Raw genomic sequence first — 23,193 nt, forward strand, 5'->3', positions numbered from 1 at the left:
TTCTCTTTGGCACTCTAAATAGTGCGTGCAAATAATGTCCAGCAGTGATAATAAAACAATGCGTGCAGGTGGTGTTCAGCTGTGACAACAATCCAACATCATGCCGAAGATATCCTGAGTGCTGCAAAACATGCTCCTGTGCTCATTCGTGACCCCCTTAAGCTAATGTGCTCACCACAGAGCGTGTGACTCAGCTTCTACCCTGAGTCCAAATACGCTTTGGAGCCACCCCTGGGCTCAGCCTCAGTGTCTGCTGCACTCCTCCAGCTGGAAACCATGTGGCTCCATACATATAGATGAAAAGGAAACTATATAGTGTAATATAGTCAAAATATTTTTATTAAAAGAAAACGCTCCCCACACCGGGGTACTCACATGGCACTGGTGCGTCAGTGCACCATACTATAACGGCTTTCTATTTCTTTGGAGAGGGACCAGGACGGAGAGACTGACACGGACTTTACACCAGCGCTGTCCCAGTACAGCATACCGCACCAAACATCCAGTGATTTTGCATAGAAAGCCATTATAGTATGGTGCACTGACGCACCAGTGCCATGTGAGTACCCCGGTGTGGGGAGCGTTTTCTTTTAATAAAAGTATTTTGACTATATTACACTATATATTTTCCTCTTCATTTATATGTATAGAGCCACATTGTTTCCAGCTGGAGGAGTGCAGCAGACACTGAGACTGAGCCCAGGGGTGGCTCCAAAGCGTATTTGGACTCAGGGTAGAAGCTGAGTCACACGCTCTGAGGTGAGCACATTAGCTTAAGGGGGTCACGAATGAGCACAGGAGCATGTTTTGCAGCACTCAGGATATCTTCGGCATGCTGTTGAATTGTTGTCAGAGCTGAACACCACCTGCACGCATTGTTTTATTATCACTGCTGGACATTATTTGCACGCACTATTTAGAGTGCCAAAGAGAACTTTTTTTCATTATTTATTATTTATTAATTTTTTTAATTTAAAAAAGCAGGATACTTTATATTGAGCACTAAGCATTTTTTTTTATGTTGATTAAGACACTATGTATGGTGTAACAAGCACCATTAAGCACTAATTTATGGTGTAACAAGCACTTGTTTTTTCACACCTTGTTTATTTATTCAACATTCATATTATTTGTATTTAATATTATCGCACTAGTAAGCACAGAGTTGGTCATTATTAATTTTGTCTGTATGATTTGTCTTCTTTTTTGCCCTGGTGACCACTGTCAGCGAGACAGAAAGAGATGAGAAATCCAATGTATTTGAGTTGTCGCTGGAGAAAGAGTAGAGAGGAATTCTTCCAATGGGGGCACTTGTTCTGGTGACAACTAAGAGGGAGTTTCCATTACTTTCTGTTGTGTCTTACATAGGAAGAGAACGAAATTCTCCCCAATGGGACACAGACTAAAAAGAAAAAAAAAAAAAAAAAGATATTCTATGAAAAGAAAACTTCTAACTGTAGATACACTTTAAAGGGGTTGTAAAGGTAAAAATTTTTTCACCTTAATGCATTCTATGCATTAAGGTGAAAAAACTTTTGACAGTACCGCCGCCCCAGCCCCCCCCGTTTTACTTACCTGACGCCTCGAATCTTCGCTCCTCGTCCTCGTCAGCTTCATTGCAGCTCAGCCTGGTCGCTGATTGGCTGCAGTGGATGGATTGAAAGCAGCGCAGCCATTGGCTCGCGCTGCTGTCAATCACATCCGATGACGCGGCGCGCCGGGGGGCGGGGCCGAGTGATACAGCGAGCGGCTATAGGGAGCTCGCATGAAGGTGGTAAATGCTTGCGGGGAGGAGCTGAAACAGCCGCCGAGGGACCCCAGAAGACCAGGTTCGGGGCCACTCTGTGCAGAACGAGCTGCACAGTGAAGGTAAGTATAACATGTTTGTTATTTTAAAAAAAAAAAAAAAACATCTTTACAACCCCTTTAAAAGAAGTTGTGTTGCTTTGCATGTCAAAGGTCACTGAACTACGGTGGAACTCACAAATCAGTGAACTGCAGCAACAGAGCACAGAGGGTGTGAAAGCCCTATACAAATGTAACAGATGTGCAAGTATGTGGATTTTAACCAGAGTATGGGTGACCCTAAATGTACATTGGTACTTTAAAGGGAACCTTTAAAATTGAATAACTTTCACATTGGCTTCTTCTGGAAACTTCAATTCAATTGGCTTTAGGTCTCCTCCTACAGGTTCAGTACTTGGTGAGCAGCTATACACCAACAATATGCAGCAAGAAGTCAGAATTACCAGCCCCATATTTGATTTGCATAAGCAACCACTAAAAAGCAAAGCTAAATTATGATCCTGACAGCTAACATGTTGTAACAGATATTGCTGACTGCAATGCCCTTATTTCTACTATTGTAAATCCCAGTACAGCTAAGTTTGCAAATCAAGGTGATGAAGGTAATATAGCAAACACAGAGAGGTACTGTGGCCGAAATCCAGGAGGGACTGGAGAATCAGAAGCCTCACACCATTAATTTAGGTAAAAATATATATTTCAGCATAAAAGTCAAAATGTTACAAGCCAATATGTTCTTGGGATAAGAACAAGCCCCCTAATCGGGGCTCAGAATACTGGTAGAGATTAAATGATGGATTCGATGGAAGGAGGGAAGGACAGATGTAATTTTATAGGATGTAAACTGGCTTCAGCGGCTTGGTTTTTACAAATAATAACTGCTGAAGCCTGCCGTTTATACCATATAAAATTACTCCTATATCTATTAACTACTTAGAAAGTCATTTAATCTCCAGAACACTAAAGAAGGGGTCATGTACTTGTCCTAGAAACACTTCGGGGAAGATTTACTAAAACTGGAGCATGCAAAATCTGGTGCATGCTCTGCATAGAAACCAGCTTCCAGGTTTTATTGCCAAAGCTTAATTGAACAAGCTAAAGTTAGAAGCTGATTGGCCATCATGCACAGCTGCACCAGATTCTGAGTGTTCCAGTTTTAGTAAATCTCCTCCTTTGACATTTATGCTGAAATAATAAATTTTTGGACTCATTGGCATGACGCTCCTATTTCCCCTACACCTCATGTATTTATATACAATGATCGGTTTACATTAAAGGAAAGTGACAAAAAAAATATGTAAGAAGCTTGCCTGTAATTCTTGCATAAAACCGTCATAAAGCTGTGTAATTTCCAGCAACTGACTATTCTGACCCTGGGGAGACCCATCAGAGCCTGCAGCCATCATTTCTGCATTCAGCTCTTTCAGTGAATCACCAAGCTCATGACCATCCTGGAGAAGAAGCATAAAGCTGTCCTGTTGGCTTCTCTTTTCTTTCTGCCCTGGCTGCATCTCAGTGTTTAGGTTTTGATATCTCTTCTTCAATGCTGACAGTCTGGCATGGAGAGTCCTTAACTGTTCACTCTGCTGGACTCCTGACAGGTTGGACTGCAATTCAGTTTTGTATTCAATCCTGTTTAATGCAGAAAATGAAAATCTTGTGAAGACAAGTTTCACGTATTTCAGTAATGTGCAGCACTAAGTAGATACTGTAAATGATGTGTTACCTCTGTGGTTCTGATGGTAAAGCTGTGGAATCTTGTTGCCTGTTACTCAGCTGGGTCTCATCCATACACTCATCTCCTCTTTCTGTCTGTGCCCCTCCATTTACACACTGTTCCAACAAAAAAGGAATATCCTGGGTTTAATTTACCTAGTCTACGGAGGTTTTCACAAGATCAAGAAGATCAATGCCTTGGCATATTGGACATATGGTAATGGTAATCATGAATCTTTTAGCTTGAAACATAGACGATGTTTACTTTTGTGTACTGAATAGTGGGTCCTTGCACAGGGCAACATTTTGACATCATGGGCCCTTACGATACCCAAAAGGCATTTTGGCCCTTTGTGCCATGTGATTGTTTCAGTGAATGTTACTGCTACAATTAACTAATGAATGCAGAGTGCTGTCTACATTATATGCAAAGCTACTTTTTTAACTTTATAGACCACTTAATGGGTGGTTTCAGGTTTACTGAAAAGTAAAGAGTCTTCTGACTGATGTCCAGGGGTGAACAGAGAAAAAGGAAAAGTTTTCAAAATTTCTCAACAGAGGCTTGGTGCTGCCCCCTCTAATGCCGCGTACACACGGTCGGACTTTCCGGCGGACTTGGTCCGGCGGACCAGAGTGTGCCGGACAATCCGCCCGTGTGTAGGCGCCAGCGGACTTTTCCGGCGGACTTTTTCCCCAAAGTCCGCCGGACCAAGATTTGAAACCTGTTTTAAATTTATCTGCCGGACTCAGTTTCGGGCGGAAAGTCCGCTCGTCTGTGTGCTGGTCCGACGGACCAGATGCGACGCGAGGGCAGGGTATTGCATCTCGCGCTCGCTGCAATAGGAAAAACAGATTTTCCTATTGCGGTGAGCATGGGGCATACCAGGCCCTTAGGTCTGGTATGGATTATAAAGGGGAACCCCCTACGCCGAAAAAACGGCGTGGGGTCCCCCCTAAAATCCATACCAGACCCCAATCCGAGCACGCAGCCCGGCCAGTCAGGAAAGGGGGTGGGGACGAGCGAGCGCCCCCCCCCCTCCTAAACCGTACCAGGCCGCATGCCCTCAACATGGGGGGATGCTTTGAGGGAGGGGGGCGCCCTGCGGGGCCCCCCACCCCAAAGCACCTTGTCCCCATGTTGATGAGGACAAGGGCCTCTTCCCGACAACCCTGGCCGTTGGTTGTCGGGGTCTGCGGGCGGGGGGCTTATCGGAATTCGGGAGCCCCCTTTAATAAGAGGGCCCCCAGATCCCGCCCCCCCACCCTATGTGAATGAGTATGGGGTACATGGTACCCCTACCCATTCACCTAGGGAAAAAGTGTCAATAATAAAACACACTACACAGGTTTTTAAAATAATTTATTAAACAGCTCCGGGGGGGGTCTTCCTCCGGCTTCGGGGGTTCCTCCGGTTCCTCTTCTCCCGGCGTCCGGTTGGTTCTTCTCCGCTCTCTTCTCCCGGTGTTCCAGTTCTTCGGCCGGCTCCTCTGCTGTCTTCAGGTAGCTCTCTTGCCAGCAGAGGTCCGGGCTTCTGGGCTTCTTGGCTTCTTCCCTCTTCTCTTCTCCAGATGTTGACACGACGCTCTCTCCGGCTGGACTGCTCTCTGAGGGCTCCGTTGTGACTTATATAGGCGGAGACCCCGCCCCCTAATGATGTCACAGTCCCTGGGCATGCTGGGACTGTGACGTTTTAGGGGGCGTGGTCACCGGGCGATATTGACCACGCCCCCTAAAACGTCACAGTATGCCCAGGGACTGTGACATCATTAGGGGGCGGGGTCTCCGCCTATACAAGTCACAACGGAGCCCTCAGAGAGCAGTCCAGCCGGAGAGAGCGTCGTGTCAACATCTGGAGAAGAGAAGAGGGAAGAAGCCAAGAAGGCCAGAAGCCCGGACCTCTGCTGGCAAGAGAGCTACCTGAAGACAGCAGAGGAGCCGGCCGAAGAACTGGAACACCGGGAGAAGAGAGCGGAGAAGAACCAACCGGACGCCGGGAGAAGAGGAACCGGAGGAACCCCCGAAGCCGGAGGAAGACCCCCCCAGGGCTGTTTAATAAAATTATTTTAAAAACCTGTGTAGTGTGTTTTATTATTGACACTTTTTCCCTAGGTGAATGGGTAGGGGTACCATGTACCCCATACTCATTCACATAGGGTGGGGGGGCGGGATCTGGGGGCCCTCTTATTAAAGGGGGCTCCCGGATTCCGATAAGCCCCTCGCCCGCAGACCCCGACAACCAACGGCCAGGGTTGTCGGGAAGAGGCCCTTGTCCTCATCAACATGGGGACAAGGTGCTTTGGGGTGGGGGGCCCCGCAGGGCGCCCCCCTCCCTCAAAGCACCCCCCCATGTTGAGGGCATGCGGCCTGGTACGGTTTAGGAGGGGCGGGCGCTTGCTCGTCCCCACCCCCTTTCCTGACCGGCCGGGCTGCATGCTCGGATCGGGGTCTGGTATGGATCTTTGGGGGTACCCCACGCCGTTTTTTTCGGCGTAGGGGGTTCCCCTTTATAATCTATACCAGACCTAAGGGCCTGGTATGCCCCGCGACGGGGCTCGCAAGGTGTCAATCTTGCCGATAAAAGCGGCAAGATTGATTTCCTTTTCTAGTCCCGTCGCACGAGTCACGTTCAAAATGAACGGACTTGTCCGTGTGTGGGCAAGTCCGTTCATTCTGAAAGTCCGCCGTACCTCCGGCGAAAGTCCGTCGGAAAGACGGGCGGACTTAGCCCGCCGGAAAAGTCCGGTCGTGTGTGGGCAAGTCCGTCCGTTTTAAAGTCCGGCGCACCTGGCGGACAAAGTCCGTCGGAAAGTGTGCCGGACCAAGTCCGCCGGAAAGTCCGACCGTGTGTACGTAGCATAACTCCACCTCTCTGGGCATTTTCCACAAGCAATATTATGGAAATAGAGTACAATCGTGTTTTTGACACCAATAAAGCTGGTATAAGTTGGTAGCATGAAAAGCAGCACCACACAACTAAACACTTCTATATGCAAATGATAATTACAACTGAACTAATCTAGGTTTAAGCAACTGAAGCAAAAAAGATGCATTTATGGACAGCATTACTCTGTGTGGCCATATTAACCACTGATGAGATTATACAATAAATATAATATATACACATACAGATATTTTTTTCTAAATTAAAAAAGAGAAGTATAGTCAAAGCTCTTTTGGCATTACTTCTCCTATGGGTCACAAGAGTGCATTTCATTCTGTACTCCAGTTTCAGCCGTCAGCGGGCCAAAGCCTGCTGTCAGCTGATGCCACTCAGCCAGTCTAGGCTTTGGATCGATCACAACTTTACAGTTGGGATCCACTCAGATGCCTGGACTAGCAGCTTGCCCAGCCTCTCAGCGAGCCGCTGGGAAACTGAGCCAGCCGCTCTCGCCCCCTGCACAGTTCAGTGCCGCAGTGAACGTTGGCGGGACAGAGCGGAGACTGAAGACTGAGAACTGAGTGATCAGCGGTCTTTAATCTCTCAGTTCTCGGTCTTAGAGGTGGCAGGGGGCATCTGCAAATGGGATTGGTGTTGCCTCCACCTAGGTGAGTATAATTTTATTTTTTTTATCTTTAAACCCATACACCTCTTTTAAAGGAAAAATTACATAGTTATAAAAGGTTACCCGAGATGTTTCCCCGGTGGGAGGAGCGTGTATCTGTGCCAATTCCCCATCTGTTGAACAAGTGAAAGGCGGGTTCGGGACTGGAGATATTGGCGATTTTTCCAAGAGGTTAGCTTTTTCTGATGCAAACTTGGATAGTGAAGTTACTTTACTTTGCAGATTGGTCTGAATAACCTGAAGAAAGACATAATTATTAATAAATTAAAGTGAAAGTATGGTATACATCCACAGAGTACACATTTAGCTTTATAACTACAGTGTTACGTTTTCAAGCTTGCTTTTCCATACTTTTTTATTAAATATAGATAAATATAGATTGACATATTAGAGCTCAGTAGTACTCTGTGTTTCACTGTATGTAAACCATTTTCTTGTTAAAAAAAAAAAAGGTATGTAAACCGTAAATCTATTATTCAATTTTCTTAAGCAAATCACATTTTGAAAATCTGTTGAAAAGTTTCTTATCTGGAGATCCTGCAGTAACAGGACTTTCTGTTAAAGGCGGACAACACTAAGCCACAGCCTCACAATTAGCAGCAGTATTGTCAGCCCACTATGCAAGTTCATTCAGTAGGCCACAGTGACGGAATTACCAGGGTCAAAACAGTTGCACTTGTGACGGGGCCCTGGCATTCTGTCACTGTGGGGGGGCCCCAGCGGGATTGCTATTCACAGGGCTCTCAGCAGAGAGTGTCTCTCTCAGGTAACAGCAGCACAGAGACACCGGCATTGACAGTTTTTTCCCCCTCTGTCTGTCCACTCTCGCACGGGATGACAGAGGACACCCAGTTGATCTGCTCCCCCTTCTCCCCCCTCTCCTCTCCTGTGTGCTCCGCTGGCAGTCAAGTGTGAAGCTAACGAGCTCACATTTCCCGCAGAGCACACAGGAGAGGAGAGGGAAAAGAGGGGGGGAGAAGATCAGCTGTGTGTCCTGTGTCATCCCCTGCGAGAGAGAACGGACGGTCACGGAGAGGGAAAAAACTGTCAATGCCGGTGTCTCTGTGCTGCTGTTACCTGAGAGACATGCTCTCCGCCTTAGAGCCGTGCTGTCCTGAGAAGACAGAGGACTCTGATGGGCGCAGAAAGGGGACGCCGATAGGGGGCACCGATGGGGAGGCACCAATGGGGAGGCACCAATGGGGAGGCACCAATGGGGAGGCACCAATGGGGAGGCACCGATAGGGGCACCAATGGGGGGCACCAATGGGGAGGCACCGATAGGGGGCACCAATGGGGAGGCACCGATAGGGGGCACCAATGGGGAGGCAGCGATAGGAGGCACCGATAGGGGGCACCAATGGGGAGGCACCGATAGGGGGCACCAATGGGGAGGCACCGATAGGGGGCACCAATGGGGAGGCACCGATAGGGGGCACCAATGGGGAGGCACCGATAGGGGGCACCAATGGGGAGGCACCGATAGGGGGCACCAATGGGGAGGCACCGATAGGGGGCACCAATGGGGAGGCACCGATAGGGGGCACCAATGGGGAGGCACCGATAGGGGGCACCAATGGGGAGGCACCGATAGGGGGCACCAATGGGGAGGCACCGATAGGGGGCACCAATGGGGAGGCACCGATAGGGGGCACCAATGGGGAGGCACCGATAGGGGCACCAATGGGGAGGCACCGATAGGGGGCACCAATGGGGAGGCACCGATAGGATTTACTGATGAGCACTGAAGGGAGGCACTGATAGGGGGCACTGAGAAGGCACTAAAGGGCACTGATAGGGGACACTGATAGGGGGCACTGATAAGGCACTAGGGGGCACTGATAAGGCACTAGGGGGCACTGATAAGGCACTAGGGGGCACTGATAAGGCACTAGGGGGCACTGATAAGGCACTAGGGGGCACTGATAAGGCACTAGGGGGCACTGATAAGGCACTAGGGGGCACTGATAGGGGCACTGATGGGAGGCACTGATAGGGGCACTGATGGGAGGCACTGTTAGGATTTACTGATGAGCACTGATAGGGGGCACTGATAGGCACTTATAGGTGGCACTGATGGGCATTGATGAGCACTGATAGGCAGAACTCAGGCAGTATTGATGGGCACTGATGGGCACATTGAAGAGTACTGAAAGGTGGCACGGATGGACGCTGTTAAGCGGCATTAATGAGCACTGATAGGTGGTGCTAATAGGCAGATTTGATGGGCACATTCTTGACAGTTAATGGCAATCCTTTCATAACACAGACACAGCATGGGAGGAAAGGACTGCGGATAACCGGCAAGTCTGTTTACATGTGATCAGCTGACATCACATGGTAAAGGGCCACAGTGATTGCTCTGAATGCACATCCCAGGGGGCATGCGGGAAGCACAGTTTTGGAAGGATGTCCATGGACACCCTCCCAAAATTGAAGGCTGGGGCTCGGATGGAAGGGGGAGCCCATCATGGTTTCTTGCACCGGGGCCCTGAAGGTTCTAGTTACGCCTCTGGTAGGCCAACAAAGGCAGCCCAGTGGCCATAATAAAGTGGTTGTAAACGATTACATATACCCAGTGAGGTAACTCGCTTCAGGCGATACACAGAGATAAAAACAAAAACCTCCTTGTTCGCACCCCCCTCCCCTGCCACATTGCACTGCACAATGATGCAGCGATCTACAAAATTTCCGGTCCCTCCCCCCCGCTGCCTTCTTAGAAACACACAGGTCCCAGAAGACAGTGGGACCATTCAGAAAGCGCAGTGCGACTCGCGCAGTAGGAAACAGGCTGTGAAGCCACTTCCTGTTTCCCTTGAAGGATTCACTTCCTGAAGGATTCACTTCCTGTTTCCCTTGGTAAGGATGACTGCACCCAAAGCCGATGGGCAAATCAGCTGGGGGTGCAGACATCAGGGGATACCTGGAAAGGTAAGTGTGCTTATATTAAAAGTCAGCAGCTACAGTATTTGCTGACTTTTAATTTATTTTTATTACAGGCTGGAACTGCGCTTTAAGTTGACCTGTTTATCTTCAGTCTTCTCTTCTGCACATCCATTCAAAGTCCAGAATTTATTAAGCTTGTCTGCGCTGTCAGAAAAAAAGGGGACGAAGAGCTGAAGTTACACACTGCAGAGATCAGGAGAGCTCTGAGAGCTGATTGGATGGAAGGGAAGCACCCCCTTTCACACAGCACACAGGAACAGAGCTGAGCAGTGGAGGCCCATCCATATGCGGCGCAGGAGCGCTGCCTCCATAATCCATGCACCCGGCCCCTAATCTACATGCAGGGAGCCAAACGCATGTATTTCCATGGGGTTTTTGTTTTTTTTAAGCACATGATTACAGCCTGAGGCTCCATTTGGCTTCAAAAAAGGGTGGGCTTGGGGTGCAGAAGGATTGAGGAGCCCCTCCCCCCCAACATAAAAATATTGAGCACCGGCCGTCACTGGAGCTGAGCCTGTCAATCCTCTAGAGGTATTTCCCCTGTCACCTTTTTTCTCTTGGTGTCAGGAAAACTTGTCAGAAATGAGTCATGCTGATAGCAGAGGAAGGAGGCAGCAAAGGGAAATGACACTTAGTGCTCTCGACTTAGACAAATACACACAATACTCTAGATGGAGATGCTTTGTTTATATTTCATGTCTGAGGTTTACAACCACTTGAAGGAGCCTACATGAAAGGCTGAAAATGCTGCTACCAATTGTGAGTTAGTGGCTTAGCTTAGTTTATATACACTAACACCTGCTTAGATACCATAACAGCCACACATTGTTTTGCATGGGGAAGCCTGATTGCATTGTGAGAGGGAGCAGTAAAGAACAACCGTCAGAACTGCAAAGCAGGAAGCAGAGTCTGCATACAAAACAAGCAAATATTGCTGCCCCAATTGAAATATTCAGTATAATGACAAACCATATAAAGAAACATTTTTTAAAATAGATGAACATAAATAAGATTATCCCCCCCCCCGACCCTATTTACAGGTATATCTGATGAACCACTAAAGACTATAGAATGAACACTAGGCACACTGCTATCAAGGTTTTATACAAGCCTTTGTACCTGCAACTCCAGTGGAAGTTCTATTTGCAAAAGATTCTGTATCTCTCTGGAGAGCTTGCTGATTTCTTCTAAATGTTTCTCGTGATTTTCAACCTCAATCTGGAACATTGACAAAAAACAGAATGGATTTAACCAAAGTCACTTGCTTCAAAAGGACCCAGTTTTAAGCAGAATTTTTCATGTTTTTTTTTTTTAATTGCTTGCCAATTAGTACAATAAAAAAAAGATGCAGCTTTCGATACAATCTGGCAGTTAATCCAGCGCTGCCCACCGCAGAGACTTGTTCAGTGGTTGGCGCTCCTCTTCTGGGTTAAAGTGATTGTAAAGTCTCTTTTTTTTTTTTTTTTAAACAAACATGTTATACTTACCTCCTCTGTGCAGTTGTTTTTGCACAGGGCAGCCCAGATCCTCCTCTTCTTGGTTCCCTCTTTGCTGCTCCTGGCCCCTCCCTCCTGTTGAGTGCCCCCACAACCAGGAACTTTCTATGCGGGCACCCGAGGTAAGTGAGAGCTTCATGTATCCATTAAGACACAAAGCCCGACACAGCCCCACCTCCTCTCTCCCCTGATTGGCTGACTGACTTTGATTGACAACCGCGGGAGCCAAAGGCGCCGCTGCTGTGTCTCAGCCAATCAGAAGAAGGAGTGTCCCCAACAGTTTAGACATTCGTGGACATCACTGAAAAAAGGAGGAGCTCAGGTAAGTAACTGGGGGGTGCTGGGGAGGCTGCTACACACAGAAGGTTTTTTTAGCTTAATGCATAGAATGCATCAAGATTAAAAAAAACCTTCTGCCTTTACAACTCCTTTAAATAACAGCAAGCATCATTCAATCCACTTGCAGTGAGCCCAGGGTTTTGTGAAACCATCCCTTATTGGTGAATCACTGCGTCAGTCTCGGCTCACAGTACAATAATGCAGAGGGTAGCACTAGTGCCTTACTATCCTCTCTGAAAAGCAGGCATTGCTGAACAGACAGACAAGAATTCTGCTAGTTTAGTTACAAGGTGGGCAGTTAAGCAATGTGAAAAGGCCACACTTACATTTAACTGCAGAATATCTTCCCTGGTTAGATCACTGGCTTCAAAGGCTTTTTTCCGTAATTCAGACCACTGCTCAATATCCTCCAAGAAATGCTGGATTTTATTCCACACGCTAATGGCACTCTTCAGGTTTTCATTATAGCTTTCAAGTTTCTCTGTAATCTGTGTGGAAAGACCAAATGTATGAATATATATTTAAAGAGGACCTGAATTGTGGAACAACGCTAAGCAGAGGGCACAAGAATAGTAACTAGTATTGCTGCAGACAGTGGCGTAGCTTGAAGCTTGTGGGCCCCAATGCAAAAGTTGACCTGGCCCCCCCCCCCCATTACTTCCAAAGTGCATGCAGATACATCCACCGCATGCCAAGATACTCAAAGTGGCTTAAGAGTTTTGAGTTACCAGAGTTCCTCTTTACAGCAGAGGGCAGGGATTACCGCTGGAGAATCAGAGGACAGGGATCACTGCTGGAGAATCAGAGGACAGGGATCACCACTGGAGAATCAGAGGACAGGGACCCCTGGCAGGTCACTTGGCAGAGCTCCTTTCCCATCCCAGCACTGTATACAGCTCCCCCCCCCAAACTACACAAGGCTGAAATCACATTCCTTTACACACAGTCTGTCAGTCTTCACAGGGTGTATCTGGCTTTTATGTTGCCCTTCTGACCTGTGAAATTATCTGGTCAGAACGGCAGTGTAGTTGCAGTAGGCAGATACACCTTGTGCAGATCGTGGCTGACTGGCTGTGTTGTAAAGGAATGCGATTTCAGCCCTGCAGAGGAGGAACAGTATATAGTGCTGTAATGGGAAAGGAGCTCAGGAGCAGGTCTTAGCATGCAGGGTGGAGGGGGTGGCCAGGGGGCTTTGGGGGGGGGGGCGCAACTTAGATCTGGGAGGGCAAAGCCATGTGACACAAAATCTGGAGGGGGAGGTGTTAAGGGATTTGTTTTAGTAATTTATGAAGGTTTCTCTGTCAGTGTTGGCAGGTAGGTCACCTCTCGGAGGTGTGTGTCTTTTCCCCAGTTGTCAGGAAATGGGGTAAGTAGACATCCCCGGGTGGGTACAGAGAATCCCAGCTGGTGACTAGGAGACACTGAGCAGTGTCATACCTCACCAGTGACATCGGTCCCATCGTGACTACAGGACAGCACTCTCCTCCTCTTGCCTCGCTGAGCTTGTTTACCATTCCATGTTGCCAGCACACAACACAGACACTTACCCATCCTGGGCTGTTCTCACCTTGTGCTCCTCTCCATTCAGGAAGTGTCTCACAGCTTCTCCCCAGCCAAAGGGAATAGAGGGGTGTGGACTGTGGAAGGCAAAGTAGAAACCCAGTACTGGAATGTGGCTGTGGGGCCCTGGGGCGGATTGGAGCTGGATTTTGTGGAGGATATGATAATATGACAGGAAGGCTGCAGGAGCCCCCAAAGCTAGCGGCGGGGTTGCGACTGTGACCCCTGCAACCCCCTATGCTTCGCCCATGGCTGCAGGCCCCCTGCAGTTGATCTTTAACCCATTACTGACTTGTTCTGCACCATGTTTCTGCGTAGAGAAGGCCATCTCGGTAGAGGGCAGGGTTTTGCTTACCCATGTCAGAGTTGCCCACCTGATGACTGGGGATCTCGAATGGTAGGGGAATTATTAGGAAGCAGGAGAGGTATAAATGAAGCAGAAGCAAGGAGATCCTTGAACTGTAGCTTTCTCTCCAGCAAAGAGAACTGTTAGCACCATAGTAGGGACCTCACCAAATCTGGTGAGTCTAGCAGTCAAAAGCACAGCGCCTTAGCAGATCGCAGACTGCACATATAGAGCTACTATGCTTAAGGCTACTATGCTACATAGCTACTATGTAGCTACTATGTATGCTTTAGGAATTCAAGAAAAGTAGTTTTCAGGTTACTGCTTAGGCAGAATTATTAAAAGTTGTTCCATTAAGCAGAAAAAAAAAAAGGATAATTTCTTATCATTTCATGGCCACTTTAACATGAAAATGAATACCCAACCGAGAGTACAAAATCTATTAATGTGGATAAGCTAGCATGCAGCCTATTGATTCACTTGGGTTCTATGAGGTTAAAGTGACCAGTTGATGCCAAGAAAAGTTAGGTGAGCCAATCTACTTAAGTATGCTTATACTTCATTTCGCTTTCTTGCAGTTACATACATTAGCCACCACAATGTCCAAATTAAAATGTCCAAACAACCTTAGCATAATGTATATAGAAAAGAATGAAGCCATCCTTTGACTTGTACGAATTTCCATATAAGATGTTAAAAATATGACTTTGTTTTCCTTCACTACATCCCTACTCGAAATAAAAATAAAAATGTTATCGGCTTCCCAGAGACTCCAATAAGATACTTACATCCAACCACTTATCAATAATTGTGTTGGCCTCAGTTTGAAAGGGAGATTCTTCAAAGCTTTTGATCTGATTAATCTGAAACTGCAACTTCTTACAGGTGCTGCTGATCTCGTCAACATCTTCTGAGTGATCATCAAACTCCTGTTTAACAGCTTTTACCTGCAGAAAAATAGCATATTATAGAGCACAATACAAACCAAACATTCTGCTTTTAATTTATAATAAACATGCAGAAGACCTATAATAATACATCAAGGCGCCAAGGATGGTCTCCACTACGGAAGGATATGAGATATATCATACAAGATCATTGCTGCAATAAATAGATGTCAGAATATTATGCATAGAATTATGCAAAGCAGACCATATGTAAGGGATTGCACATGTTTTTTTCGAGGCCCCTGTAATAGCATTGCCTTTACAGAACAATTTCATTAAAAAAACGTTGGTTCATTAAAGTGGTTGTAAAGGCTGTAGGTTTTTTTTTTTTTTTTTTTACTTTCATGCATTCTATGCATGAAGGTAAAAAACCCTGTGTGCAGCCGAGGCGCTCTTGGGTCTCTCTCTCCTCATTGGCTGAGACAGCAGCGGTGGCCATTGGCTACTGTCAATTACAGCCAGTGAGGCAATGAAGAGAGAGTGGGGCCGAGCAGCTTTCTGTGCATGATTGGACACAGAGAGCAGTGGCTCGGGAGCCAGCTTGCTCAGGTGCCCCCATAGCAAGCAGCTAGGGAGGGGCCAGGAGCACCGACGGGGGACCCAAGAAGAGGAGGCCTAAGGCAGCTCTGTGCAAAACCATTGCACAGAGCAGGCAAGTATGACATCTTTGTTATTTTTAAACAAGAAAAAAATCCACCTTTAACATCCCTTTAAGCTTTGTTGATTAGCCAAGGAAACATGGGTAAGCATGCAAATAAAATTTAGCTTAATGGGGCAACACACTTATTGTGGGTGCCAAAACAATTATCTCTGCCTCCCTCTCCACAAAGACATCCCCGTTGTTCCCTATTTTTGGTAACTTAGCATTTCCGCCAGGGATGGGACACGCCGAGTATAGGGCACTTACTCAAGCGGGTGTGACCGTGCATCTCACTTCCTAGAAGGCAACCAATGGCCCCCTCTTCAGGAGTTGACTCTGGTGACAGGCAAGTTCCGATTGCCATTTTGAAGCGCTATTCAACTACTTCATACACTCCCTTGCAAACCCAACCCACTTTCAGCGTACACTGACAACCTTCAAGAACTATTGTCTGAATGAGGGAAAACTACCACAGGTGTTGTCCAAAACATATGCGTTACTTAACTCCCCATCCGAACAGCCGGACCTCCTACGAAAGTGGGAAGCTGATTTACAATGCACCTTCACAAAAACGCAGATACAGAACATCCTTAGATTCTCCTTAAAGTCATCTATATGTACAAAAATTCAAGAGACCAACTATAAAATCCTAACCAGGTGGTACTATACCCCCCAACTTTTGCATAACTACTACCCAGCCTCCTCAGATAGATGTTGAAGATGCCAGGAGGACAGGGGGACACTTCTCCATATTTTTTGGTCCTGTCCTCAGCTAACTAATTTTTGGACAACCGTACGACATGTCACTCAAAAATTCACAGACCATAAGAACCCAGACAATCCGGCTTTCTTCCTACTCCACCATCTCCGGAATCTAAGCGAAACGCTACCAAAAATCAATTGTAAGACACCTACTGAACGCTGTTAAAGCCTGCATTCCCCTATCATTATCATTATGGAAAAACAGCACGCTACCCTCTATTGGGACATGGCTGCTCAAAGTGTAAGACATTAAAAAGCTAGAGGACCTGATTCTTACGGCCCAAAACCAACAAGAGAAGCACTCCAAGGCATGGAGGCTATGGAACATGTTTCTTCTATTGGACGAAGGAGTGGCACTGCTCAGACGATAGCTGACTAGCCACCATAAGATACACTCACACTCCTGCTGAGTCTAAATCCAATGCCACCAGATCTCCACTTCTCCACCAACTTCCAATCCCATTTCCTACCCCCCTCAACATCCTCCCTTCTTGAGTACCCAACCCCCCCCCCCCCTTCTTCTTCTTCTTCAACTAGAACTCTCACCCCCTCTCTCTGGAACCCAGTTTTCCTGTTCTGGAGATTTCCTACAAACTTCTCCCCTTTATATAAGTGGGGGGATCGGACATCCTTGGCTGTATAGTGCTAACTGCTATTTACATGACTAGACATTGCCAGACGAAACAATACTTAGACAGGAACTCCCACTTTAATGGACAGACAATATCAGATATATAATTGCGGCTTATTCTATGTGTTGAAAAGAGGAACTCCAGAAGTATCTCGGAACTTATGTGAAAGTTAAACTAATGTGTCACTGTTCCTACCCTTTTGTATGTCATGATTGTAACTGATCCTTACCTATTTTGTGCTCTACAATGATAATAATAAAAATTTATATTTGGGAAAAAAAATAAAAATTTAGCTTAATGGAAGTTCATAATGATGGAGCTCGACTCGTAGTCTACCACTGCCGAGTTCTTCTTTTACAGCTAGGTTGATCTTACTGCATATTGTAAGCTTGAGAAAGTAAACAAAAGGCACAAGCCTTTAATAGTACAGTGCCTATTTATAACTGAACCTACACATCAAGTTCTAACAGAACAGTGAAATAAAATAAGAGATATAAAAAAGCTTTTATACTGTAATGATCAGCCTTGTACCTTCATCATAGGCTGCTCATTACTCAGCACTACAGCTCAGGTCTCTGCCATGTACACATGATCCTCAAATTTCTATAAAGCAAATTCAGAAATCCCACCCATCGTTTATCAAGAGGCTTGTCTTTTTGCTAACTCCCTTAGACCCTTTTCACACTGGAGCGTTTTGCAAGCGCTATATCGTTAAAAATAGCGTCTGCAAACCGCCCTAAAACAGCTGCTCCATTCACTCTAGTGTGAAAGGCGTCAGAAAAAGTCCTGCCAGCAGCTTATTTGGAGCGATGGACTCACCGCTCCTCCACCGCTGCTCCCTATTGAAATCAATGGGGCAGCGCTGCGATACCGGAGGCATTTTGCGGGTGGATTTAACCCCTTTTCGGCCGGTAGCGGGGGGGTTAAAACCACCCCACTAGCAGCCGAATAGTGGCGCTAAAATGACGGTACCGCTGATGCCGGTGGCAGCACATTGTGAAAGGGGTCTAAATAGGAGTCTGTCTGTCTCTAACTTCTTTCGGATTGGTAATGTACCACTCTCCTAGGTAGGTGCTAGGATTAGGCAAGTTTAGTTCTGGCTCACTATATCCAGTGGAGCTGCAGTTCGTTGCTAGGTCGATTTAGTTTTGGCTTACTGTAATCAGTGTGACTGTTGATTGTTCTGGCCTGTTCTATGCCTAAGTGACTGCAGGATTGACTGCTTTCACCTGGCCAGTCCAGAAATGTTCTAGAAGTTAGTGGGCAGGAAGAGTCTAATCAGAAGCTGAATATTCATACAGCCCTGGCTAATCCCTGGTGAGAGGTGCCCAGTTGGTGACTGGGAGTCTGTATAAATACTCTGAGACAGAGAGCAGCTGGGTCTTTTTTCCCGAGGAGATCACAGCCTAGGAGGGCTGCTAGCCCCCTACCCCTTGCTGCAATGTGCCTGCTCAGTTGGGCTGACTGAGGGCCTATGATTTGCTGAGAGGTGCTGAAGCTGACAGAGATTGTTGCCTGAGGATATAGTCTGGTATCCTGGCGTGAAAGTGTTTCCAGGATATTGGAAGGAGGCAACCAATTTTCCAAGGACATATCTATCCTAAAGAGCCAATTGGAATAGATACACTATGCAGTTCTAAGACTCCTTTTGACGGTTGAGATATTGAAGCAGAAAGTCAGCAAGCACAGTCCTTTTTATGGTTTCTTTGTTTTTAATTGTAATATGAAGGAATGTCAATCTACCACATCACCATAATATATGTAAGTGTATTTTCCAATCCTTTGTACAATTGTCACCCACAATATATATGTATATTTTCATGTTGCTATATACTTACTTTGTTTCAAATTACATTATAGCTATATTTTCCTCTTCAGTATGCTCCCTGAAGGAGATATCTATACTCTGAAACACATTGGGTTCAAGAGGATCATATCTGTTATGCTAGTAGATGGTGACAATGTTATAGATGTGCAAAACATTCCTTCTCTATATGTATGTTTTACGTAATGTGTTTAACAAATAATAAAAACCTTTTACTGAAATACTCTTAGATACTTCTACTTTAGTTTCAATACTCGCTTTAGTTTCAATACTGGATGTTGCACCATAAACGCATAGAATTACTGTCCCATATTCTTTCTGGATTACTACTGTGTATTGTTTGGACTTCTTGTGTTCAGCTGGTCTGTGCTTATCATGGTCACTTGCCTGTTAACACTGCTACTGTCTATCATTGCTCTGTTTCCCCGTCAGAAACACGGACACTAACAGCACTTGATCTGGCAGCAGTCTGTTACAGTCTGTTGTTTGCGTTGACCAACTGCTTGAGGACTTGACCTACTCTATCATGTGTTATCAGCCATTCCTCCTAGCAACACAGGTGGTCTAACAAACTCCGTGGCAAATACTTTGAAGATGCAATAAAGAATGCCCTTATGTAGCAAAGCATTCTGCACAAGCAAAATTACCTTTTTCAGGGTCTCCTGAAGAATTTCTTTTCCCACGTAAGATGACTGGCAGGGCATTAAGGTCTCTGCTTTCTGAATAAGTGACGTTAGTTCCTTTTTGTAACTCTGAAACTTGCGAAGGAGTTCTATTACAGCCTCGCACTGCTCCTTGCTGCAAGAAAATCAAGTTTATTCACTGAAAATTCAGTTGAATGGTAAAAATGTGTAAAATACATTTTAGAGTCATAATTTCCCATTTAGCTTTTTTACATTTACAGGCCAACAAAACAAATGACATGCCAGCAAGAAAACGTGATCTGATATAGTCATGTAAATAGTGCTATTATGCCCCTGCAGCAAAATGTACATCCAGAACCACTGGATAATAGTACAGATATAGGCCAAAGAATGGCCCCTCAAGATTATGCTGTATGTGTGCTATAAATTGGTGGTTCTTGGTATACATTTGGCTACAGGTACAAAGTAAGAGGAATAAACCCCTTATTTTTTTAAACTCTGATGGAAGGGAAAAGAGTAAATACCTACTATTTTACAAAGGTTCTAATTTCTAAGCTTTTTCTGAAAATGCCAGCTGCTTTGCTCCTCGGGTTAATCCTTAGGCTTTAACAAGGAGGCGGTCCTTGTTGCCCAAAATGTGTAGCCACGCACCTACGCTCTCCACGTCATCCTCTGGATCCTCTCTGCATTTCTGCCTAGGCTCCAGTTTATCGTCGTCCCCCTCCACACTGCTCCAACACACCACTGCTAACCTCGACTGCCTCGGGACTAATCTGCCGCCACCAGCTGTGCCTCCACAGCCTGATTGACATCATCCTTCCAGCGGCTTCCAAGCTTAGCTCTGCCGACCCAGCCACAACCCTGCTGAGCAGTTTCTCTATGTCAGGGGTCTCAAACTGGCGGCCCTACAAGTCACGTGAGGCATTGCAAGGCTGACAGTTACAAGCATGGCTCCCACAGGCAGAGGCATGATGGGACTTGTAGTTTCGCAACAGCTGGAGGGCCGCCAGTTTGAGACCCCTGCTCTACGTGCATGCTTTTAATTTTGCAATAAATGGGAGAGCAATTTTATATTTCGTTAGATTTTTTTTCTAACAATCTACAGTACAATCCAATCCTTTTTAGAACAGCTGCAGCTATGTTCTAATTGACCGCTCTTACTATTATCAACCAATTTATGAGACTCTTTTAAGGGACTTTAACACAATTTACCATTATCCTCATCCTTACCCTAGCCTGCCTAACACCATAAACCAACACCCCTCCCTTTCTATAGAATTTTCAGAAGGATATTGGCAGCTGTTACAGTTAAGTGGGGAAACTTTGAGGGGTATTAAATTGATTTTTATTTAGACTTTCACCTACCTGTGAGTGATATTCTGCATTGCATCCTCCCATAGCATATCACACTCTTCAGGTCTACAGATATCCTTGGAGCGTGTGGTGTGAAGAAGCTCCTGGAGGCCAGTAGAAATGGATGTCTTTTCATTTATGAATGATTCTAGCTTCTTCTCCAACTGCATCAACGATTTAATTCTATGATCAAAGCAAAGAAAGTCAGTCCTGCCTAACTTGCTTTCACTTTAGACAAAATCTTCAATAGTGCGGTGCTTGTCAACATCTTTTCGAGTGTAATTCCATTAAATTCATAGACCAGCACCACAAATCAATGTCCAACAATTATTTCAAGGTACAACATTTAAAAACACCCTGGTTATTTGTTGCAGCCTTTAGTTTCACCAGATGATCCTGCCAGTTACACACTTCTTGTCCAAGGGTGACATTTCCTCGTACTGTATGGAGGAGCAACATTGGCAAACTAGGCTGTTCACTAGTAATTTGAAATACAAACACCTCCCCCTGTCCTAATCTCTATAACATGGGGGAGGGGGGGTGTAGTCTATGGCGAGAACTGAGAAGACTGGTAACACTCTTTAAGAGTTCAATTTAGAGCACAGAAAGTTATAAAGACACTGGATTGCTGGCACTTAACCTGATAAAAGAAAACAAAGGAAAAAAAAGAAGATATTACTTTTTTGTTCTTTGGTTTGAATATACTTAAATTACAGCCACCATAGAAATGATAAACGCAGGGTTTGGATGAAACACGTCAACCAGGAGATTTTATCATTTATACCACATGTTCTCCCTCCTTGATATGAAAAAGGATTGTTGAAATACATAGATTTGTGATTGCTGGACTTTAGACTTAAAGGGTTAGTTCACATTTACCAAAAAACTGCCTATGCAGGTAAGGGGTGCTTGTAGATTTTAAAAAAAAGTGTAACTTTGACTAAAGTTGGATAATTCCCTTGCTATAGGTGAAGGCCATTTATGTACCACTGAAAGACTCCCAGAGATGGCATAATCCCATCCTTTCGTGTTGCTAGGATGTTACTAAGACACTTTGGCCAATTATGGCTCAGGGGGTTTAGTACATGCCCCACACTATATAAGGCCGCCTGCGTGGCGGTCTTGTGTAGTGTGTTGTGGTGGCGGCAGAGAGATAGACAGAGAGACAGTGTCATTTGATTTAAGTTAGATAGAATAGGCAGGCGAGTCAGTTAGCTGCACTTACAGTGTATATATATATATACACACACACACATACATACACACACTGTATTCAGTTTAGCTAGATCCGTTCCTGTTATTCTCTTCCTACTGACAGGCAGGCAGGTGTTTTTACAATATTTACAGCTACCTGAACAAAATTGCTGGCGTTTTTCTGATCCTTTTAGCTACAGTATTTACAGTTAGTGTAGTGCATCCTCTGCACAGTGTGCACCTAAAGCTACCTGAAGAAAATTGCTGGTGTTCTTCTGATCCTATTAGTACCACAGGCAGGCAGCTGCAGTATTTACAGTTAGTGTAGTGCATCCTCTGCACAGTGTGCACCTAAAGCTACCTGAAGACAATTGCTGGTGTTCTCATACTAATAATACTACAGGCAGGCAGTTGATTCTGCTAGCTGCAGTATCAGTATATATATACATCCCAGCTTTGTGCAGTTACATCTCACTGTAGGCCATTAGTATGCCTGGAAGGCCAACAAGGAGAGGCAGACAGTCACAAGCCAATAAAAGCAAGCAGGCTCTGTGTCTAGAGGCAACAGTGCTGGTCGTGGAGATGGTGCATCCTCATCAGCACGTGGCCGTGGGACACGCTTGTCCTTTTTTTCGGCAGCTGGCCGTGTTGAGCCGCAAAATGCGGAAGACTTGGTAGAGTGGATGACCAAGCCGTCCTCGTCCTCCTCATCCTCTCTCACCTAGGCTCAGGGTACTTTGTCTGGCAAAGCAGCTGCCAACGCGGCCTCTTCCTTCGGCTCGATGGCATCAGTCACTCCTTCCCTAGCCCCACCATGTCCTCCTGAGGAGTCCCCCAAACTGTTTGACCACAGTGTTGGGTACATGCTCCAGGAGGATGCCCAGCGTTTTGAAGGCTCAGATGATGGTACCCAGCTAGAGGAAGGCAGTAACGTGAGCTCAGAGAGGAGGGGTGCCCAAGAAGGACAGCAATCTGGCAGTCATGTTCCCCCAGCTGCAGCATACTGCCAGCTTTGCTCCAGTGATGAGGAGGGAGGGGATGATGAGGTCACTGACTCCACGTGGGTGCCTGATAGGAGAGAGGAGGAGAAGGAGGGGGAGGAGGAGGCACATCTCCAACGAGGCAGGATGCCCTCCAGGGGCCAGCTTAAGGGCAGCACACCGACTGCATTACACCGCAGAGTTCCGCATGTCAAAGTGGCGCTGCTGTCTCTGCTGTTATTCCAAAAGTTCTTTGGTGTGGGCCTTTTTTGAGACGAGTGCATCAGATCCCATTGATGCTATTTGCAACATATGTCTCAAGCGTATCTCGCGTGGCCAAAACATCACCCGCTTGGGCACCACATGCTTGACCAGACATATGTCGACCTGCCAAGCAGTTCGTTGGCAAGCGTACCTAAAGACCCACACCAAAGAACAAAGCGG

The 23,193-nt window shown here is 46.1% G+C and overlaps 1 protein-coding gene across 6 annotated transcripts in view; it reads right to left on the reverse strand.

The window, feature by feature from the left end:
• The window catches only part of SYNE2 (spectrin repeat containing nuclear envelope protein 2), a 582,128-nt gene that overhangs the window by 358,047 nt on the left and 200,888 nt on the right, over nt 1-23,193 (reverse strand). For 5 of the 6 annotated variants that reach the window (XM_073609718.1, XM_073609720.1, XM_073609719.1 and 2 more), the window contains exons 30-37: nt 20,588-20,758; nt 19,226-19,376; nt 14,561-14,719; nt 12,193-12,354; nt 11,151-11,249; nt 7,149-7,322; nt 3,533-3,639; nt 3,117-3,438 (exon numbers count right to left, since the gene is read on the reverse strand). In XM_073609718.1, coding sequence (XP_073465819.1) covers nt 3,117-3,438; nt 3,533-3,639; nt 7,149-7,322; nt 11,151-11,249; nt 12,193-12,354; nt 14,561-14,719; nt 19,226-19,376; nt 20,588-20,758 — 1,345 coding nt within the window. The remainder of the gene's footprint in view (nt 1-3,116; nt 3,439-3,532; nt 3,640-7,148; nt 7,323-11,150; nt 11,250-12,192; nt 12,355-14,560; nt 14,720-19,225; nt 19,377-20,587; nt 20,759-23,193) is intronic. The other variant, XM_073609721.1, reaches the window with a different exon arrangement.

Source organism: Aquarana catesbeiana, linkage group LG13, assembly GCF_042186555.1.
Source record: "Aquarana catesbeiana isolate 2022-GZ linkage group LG13, ASM4218655v1, whole genome shotgun sequence".
Classification (NCBI taxonomy): Eukaryota; Metazoa; Chordata; class Amphibia; order Anura; family Ranidae; genus Aquarana; species Aquarana catesbeiana.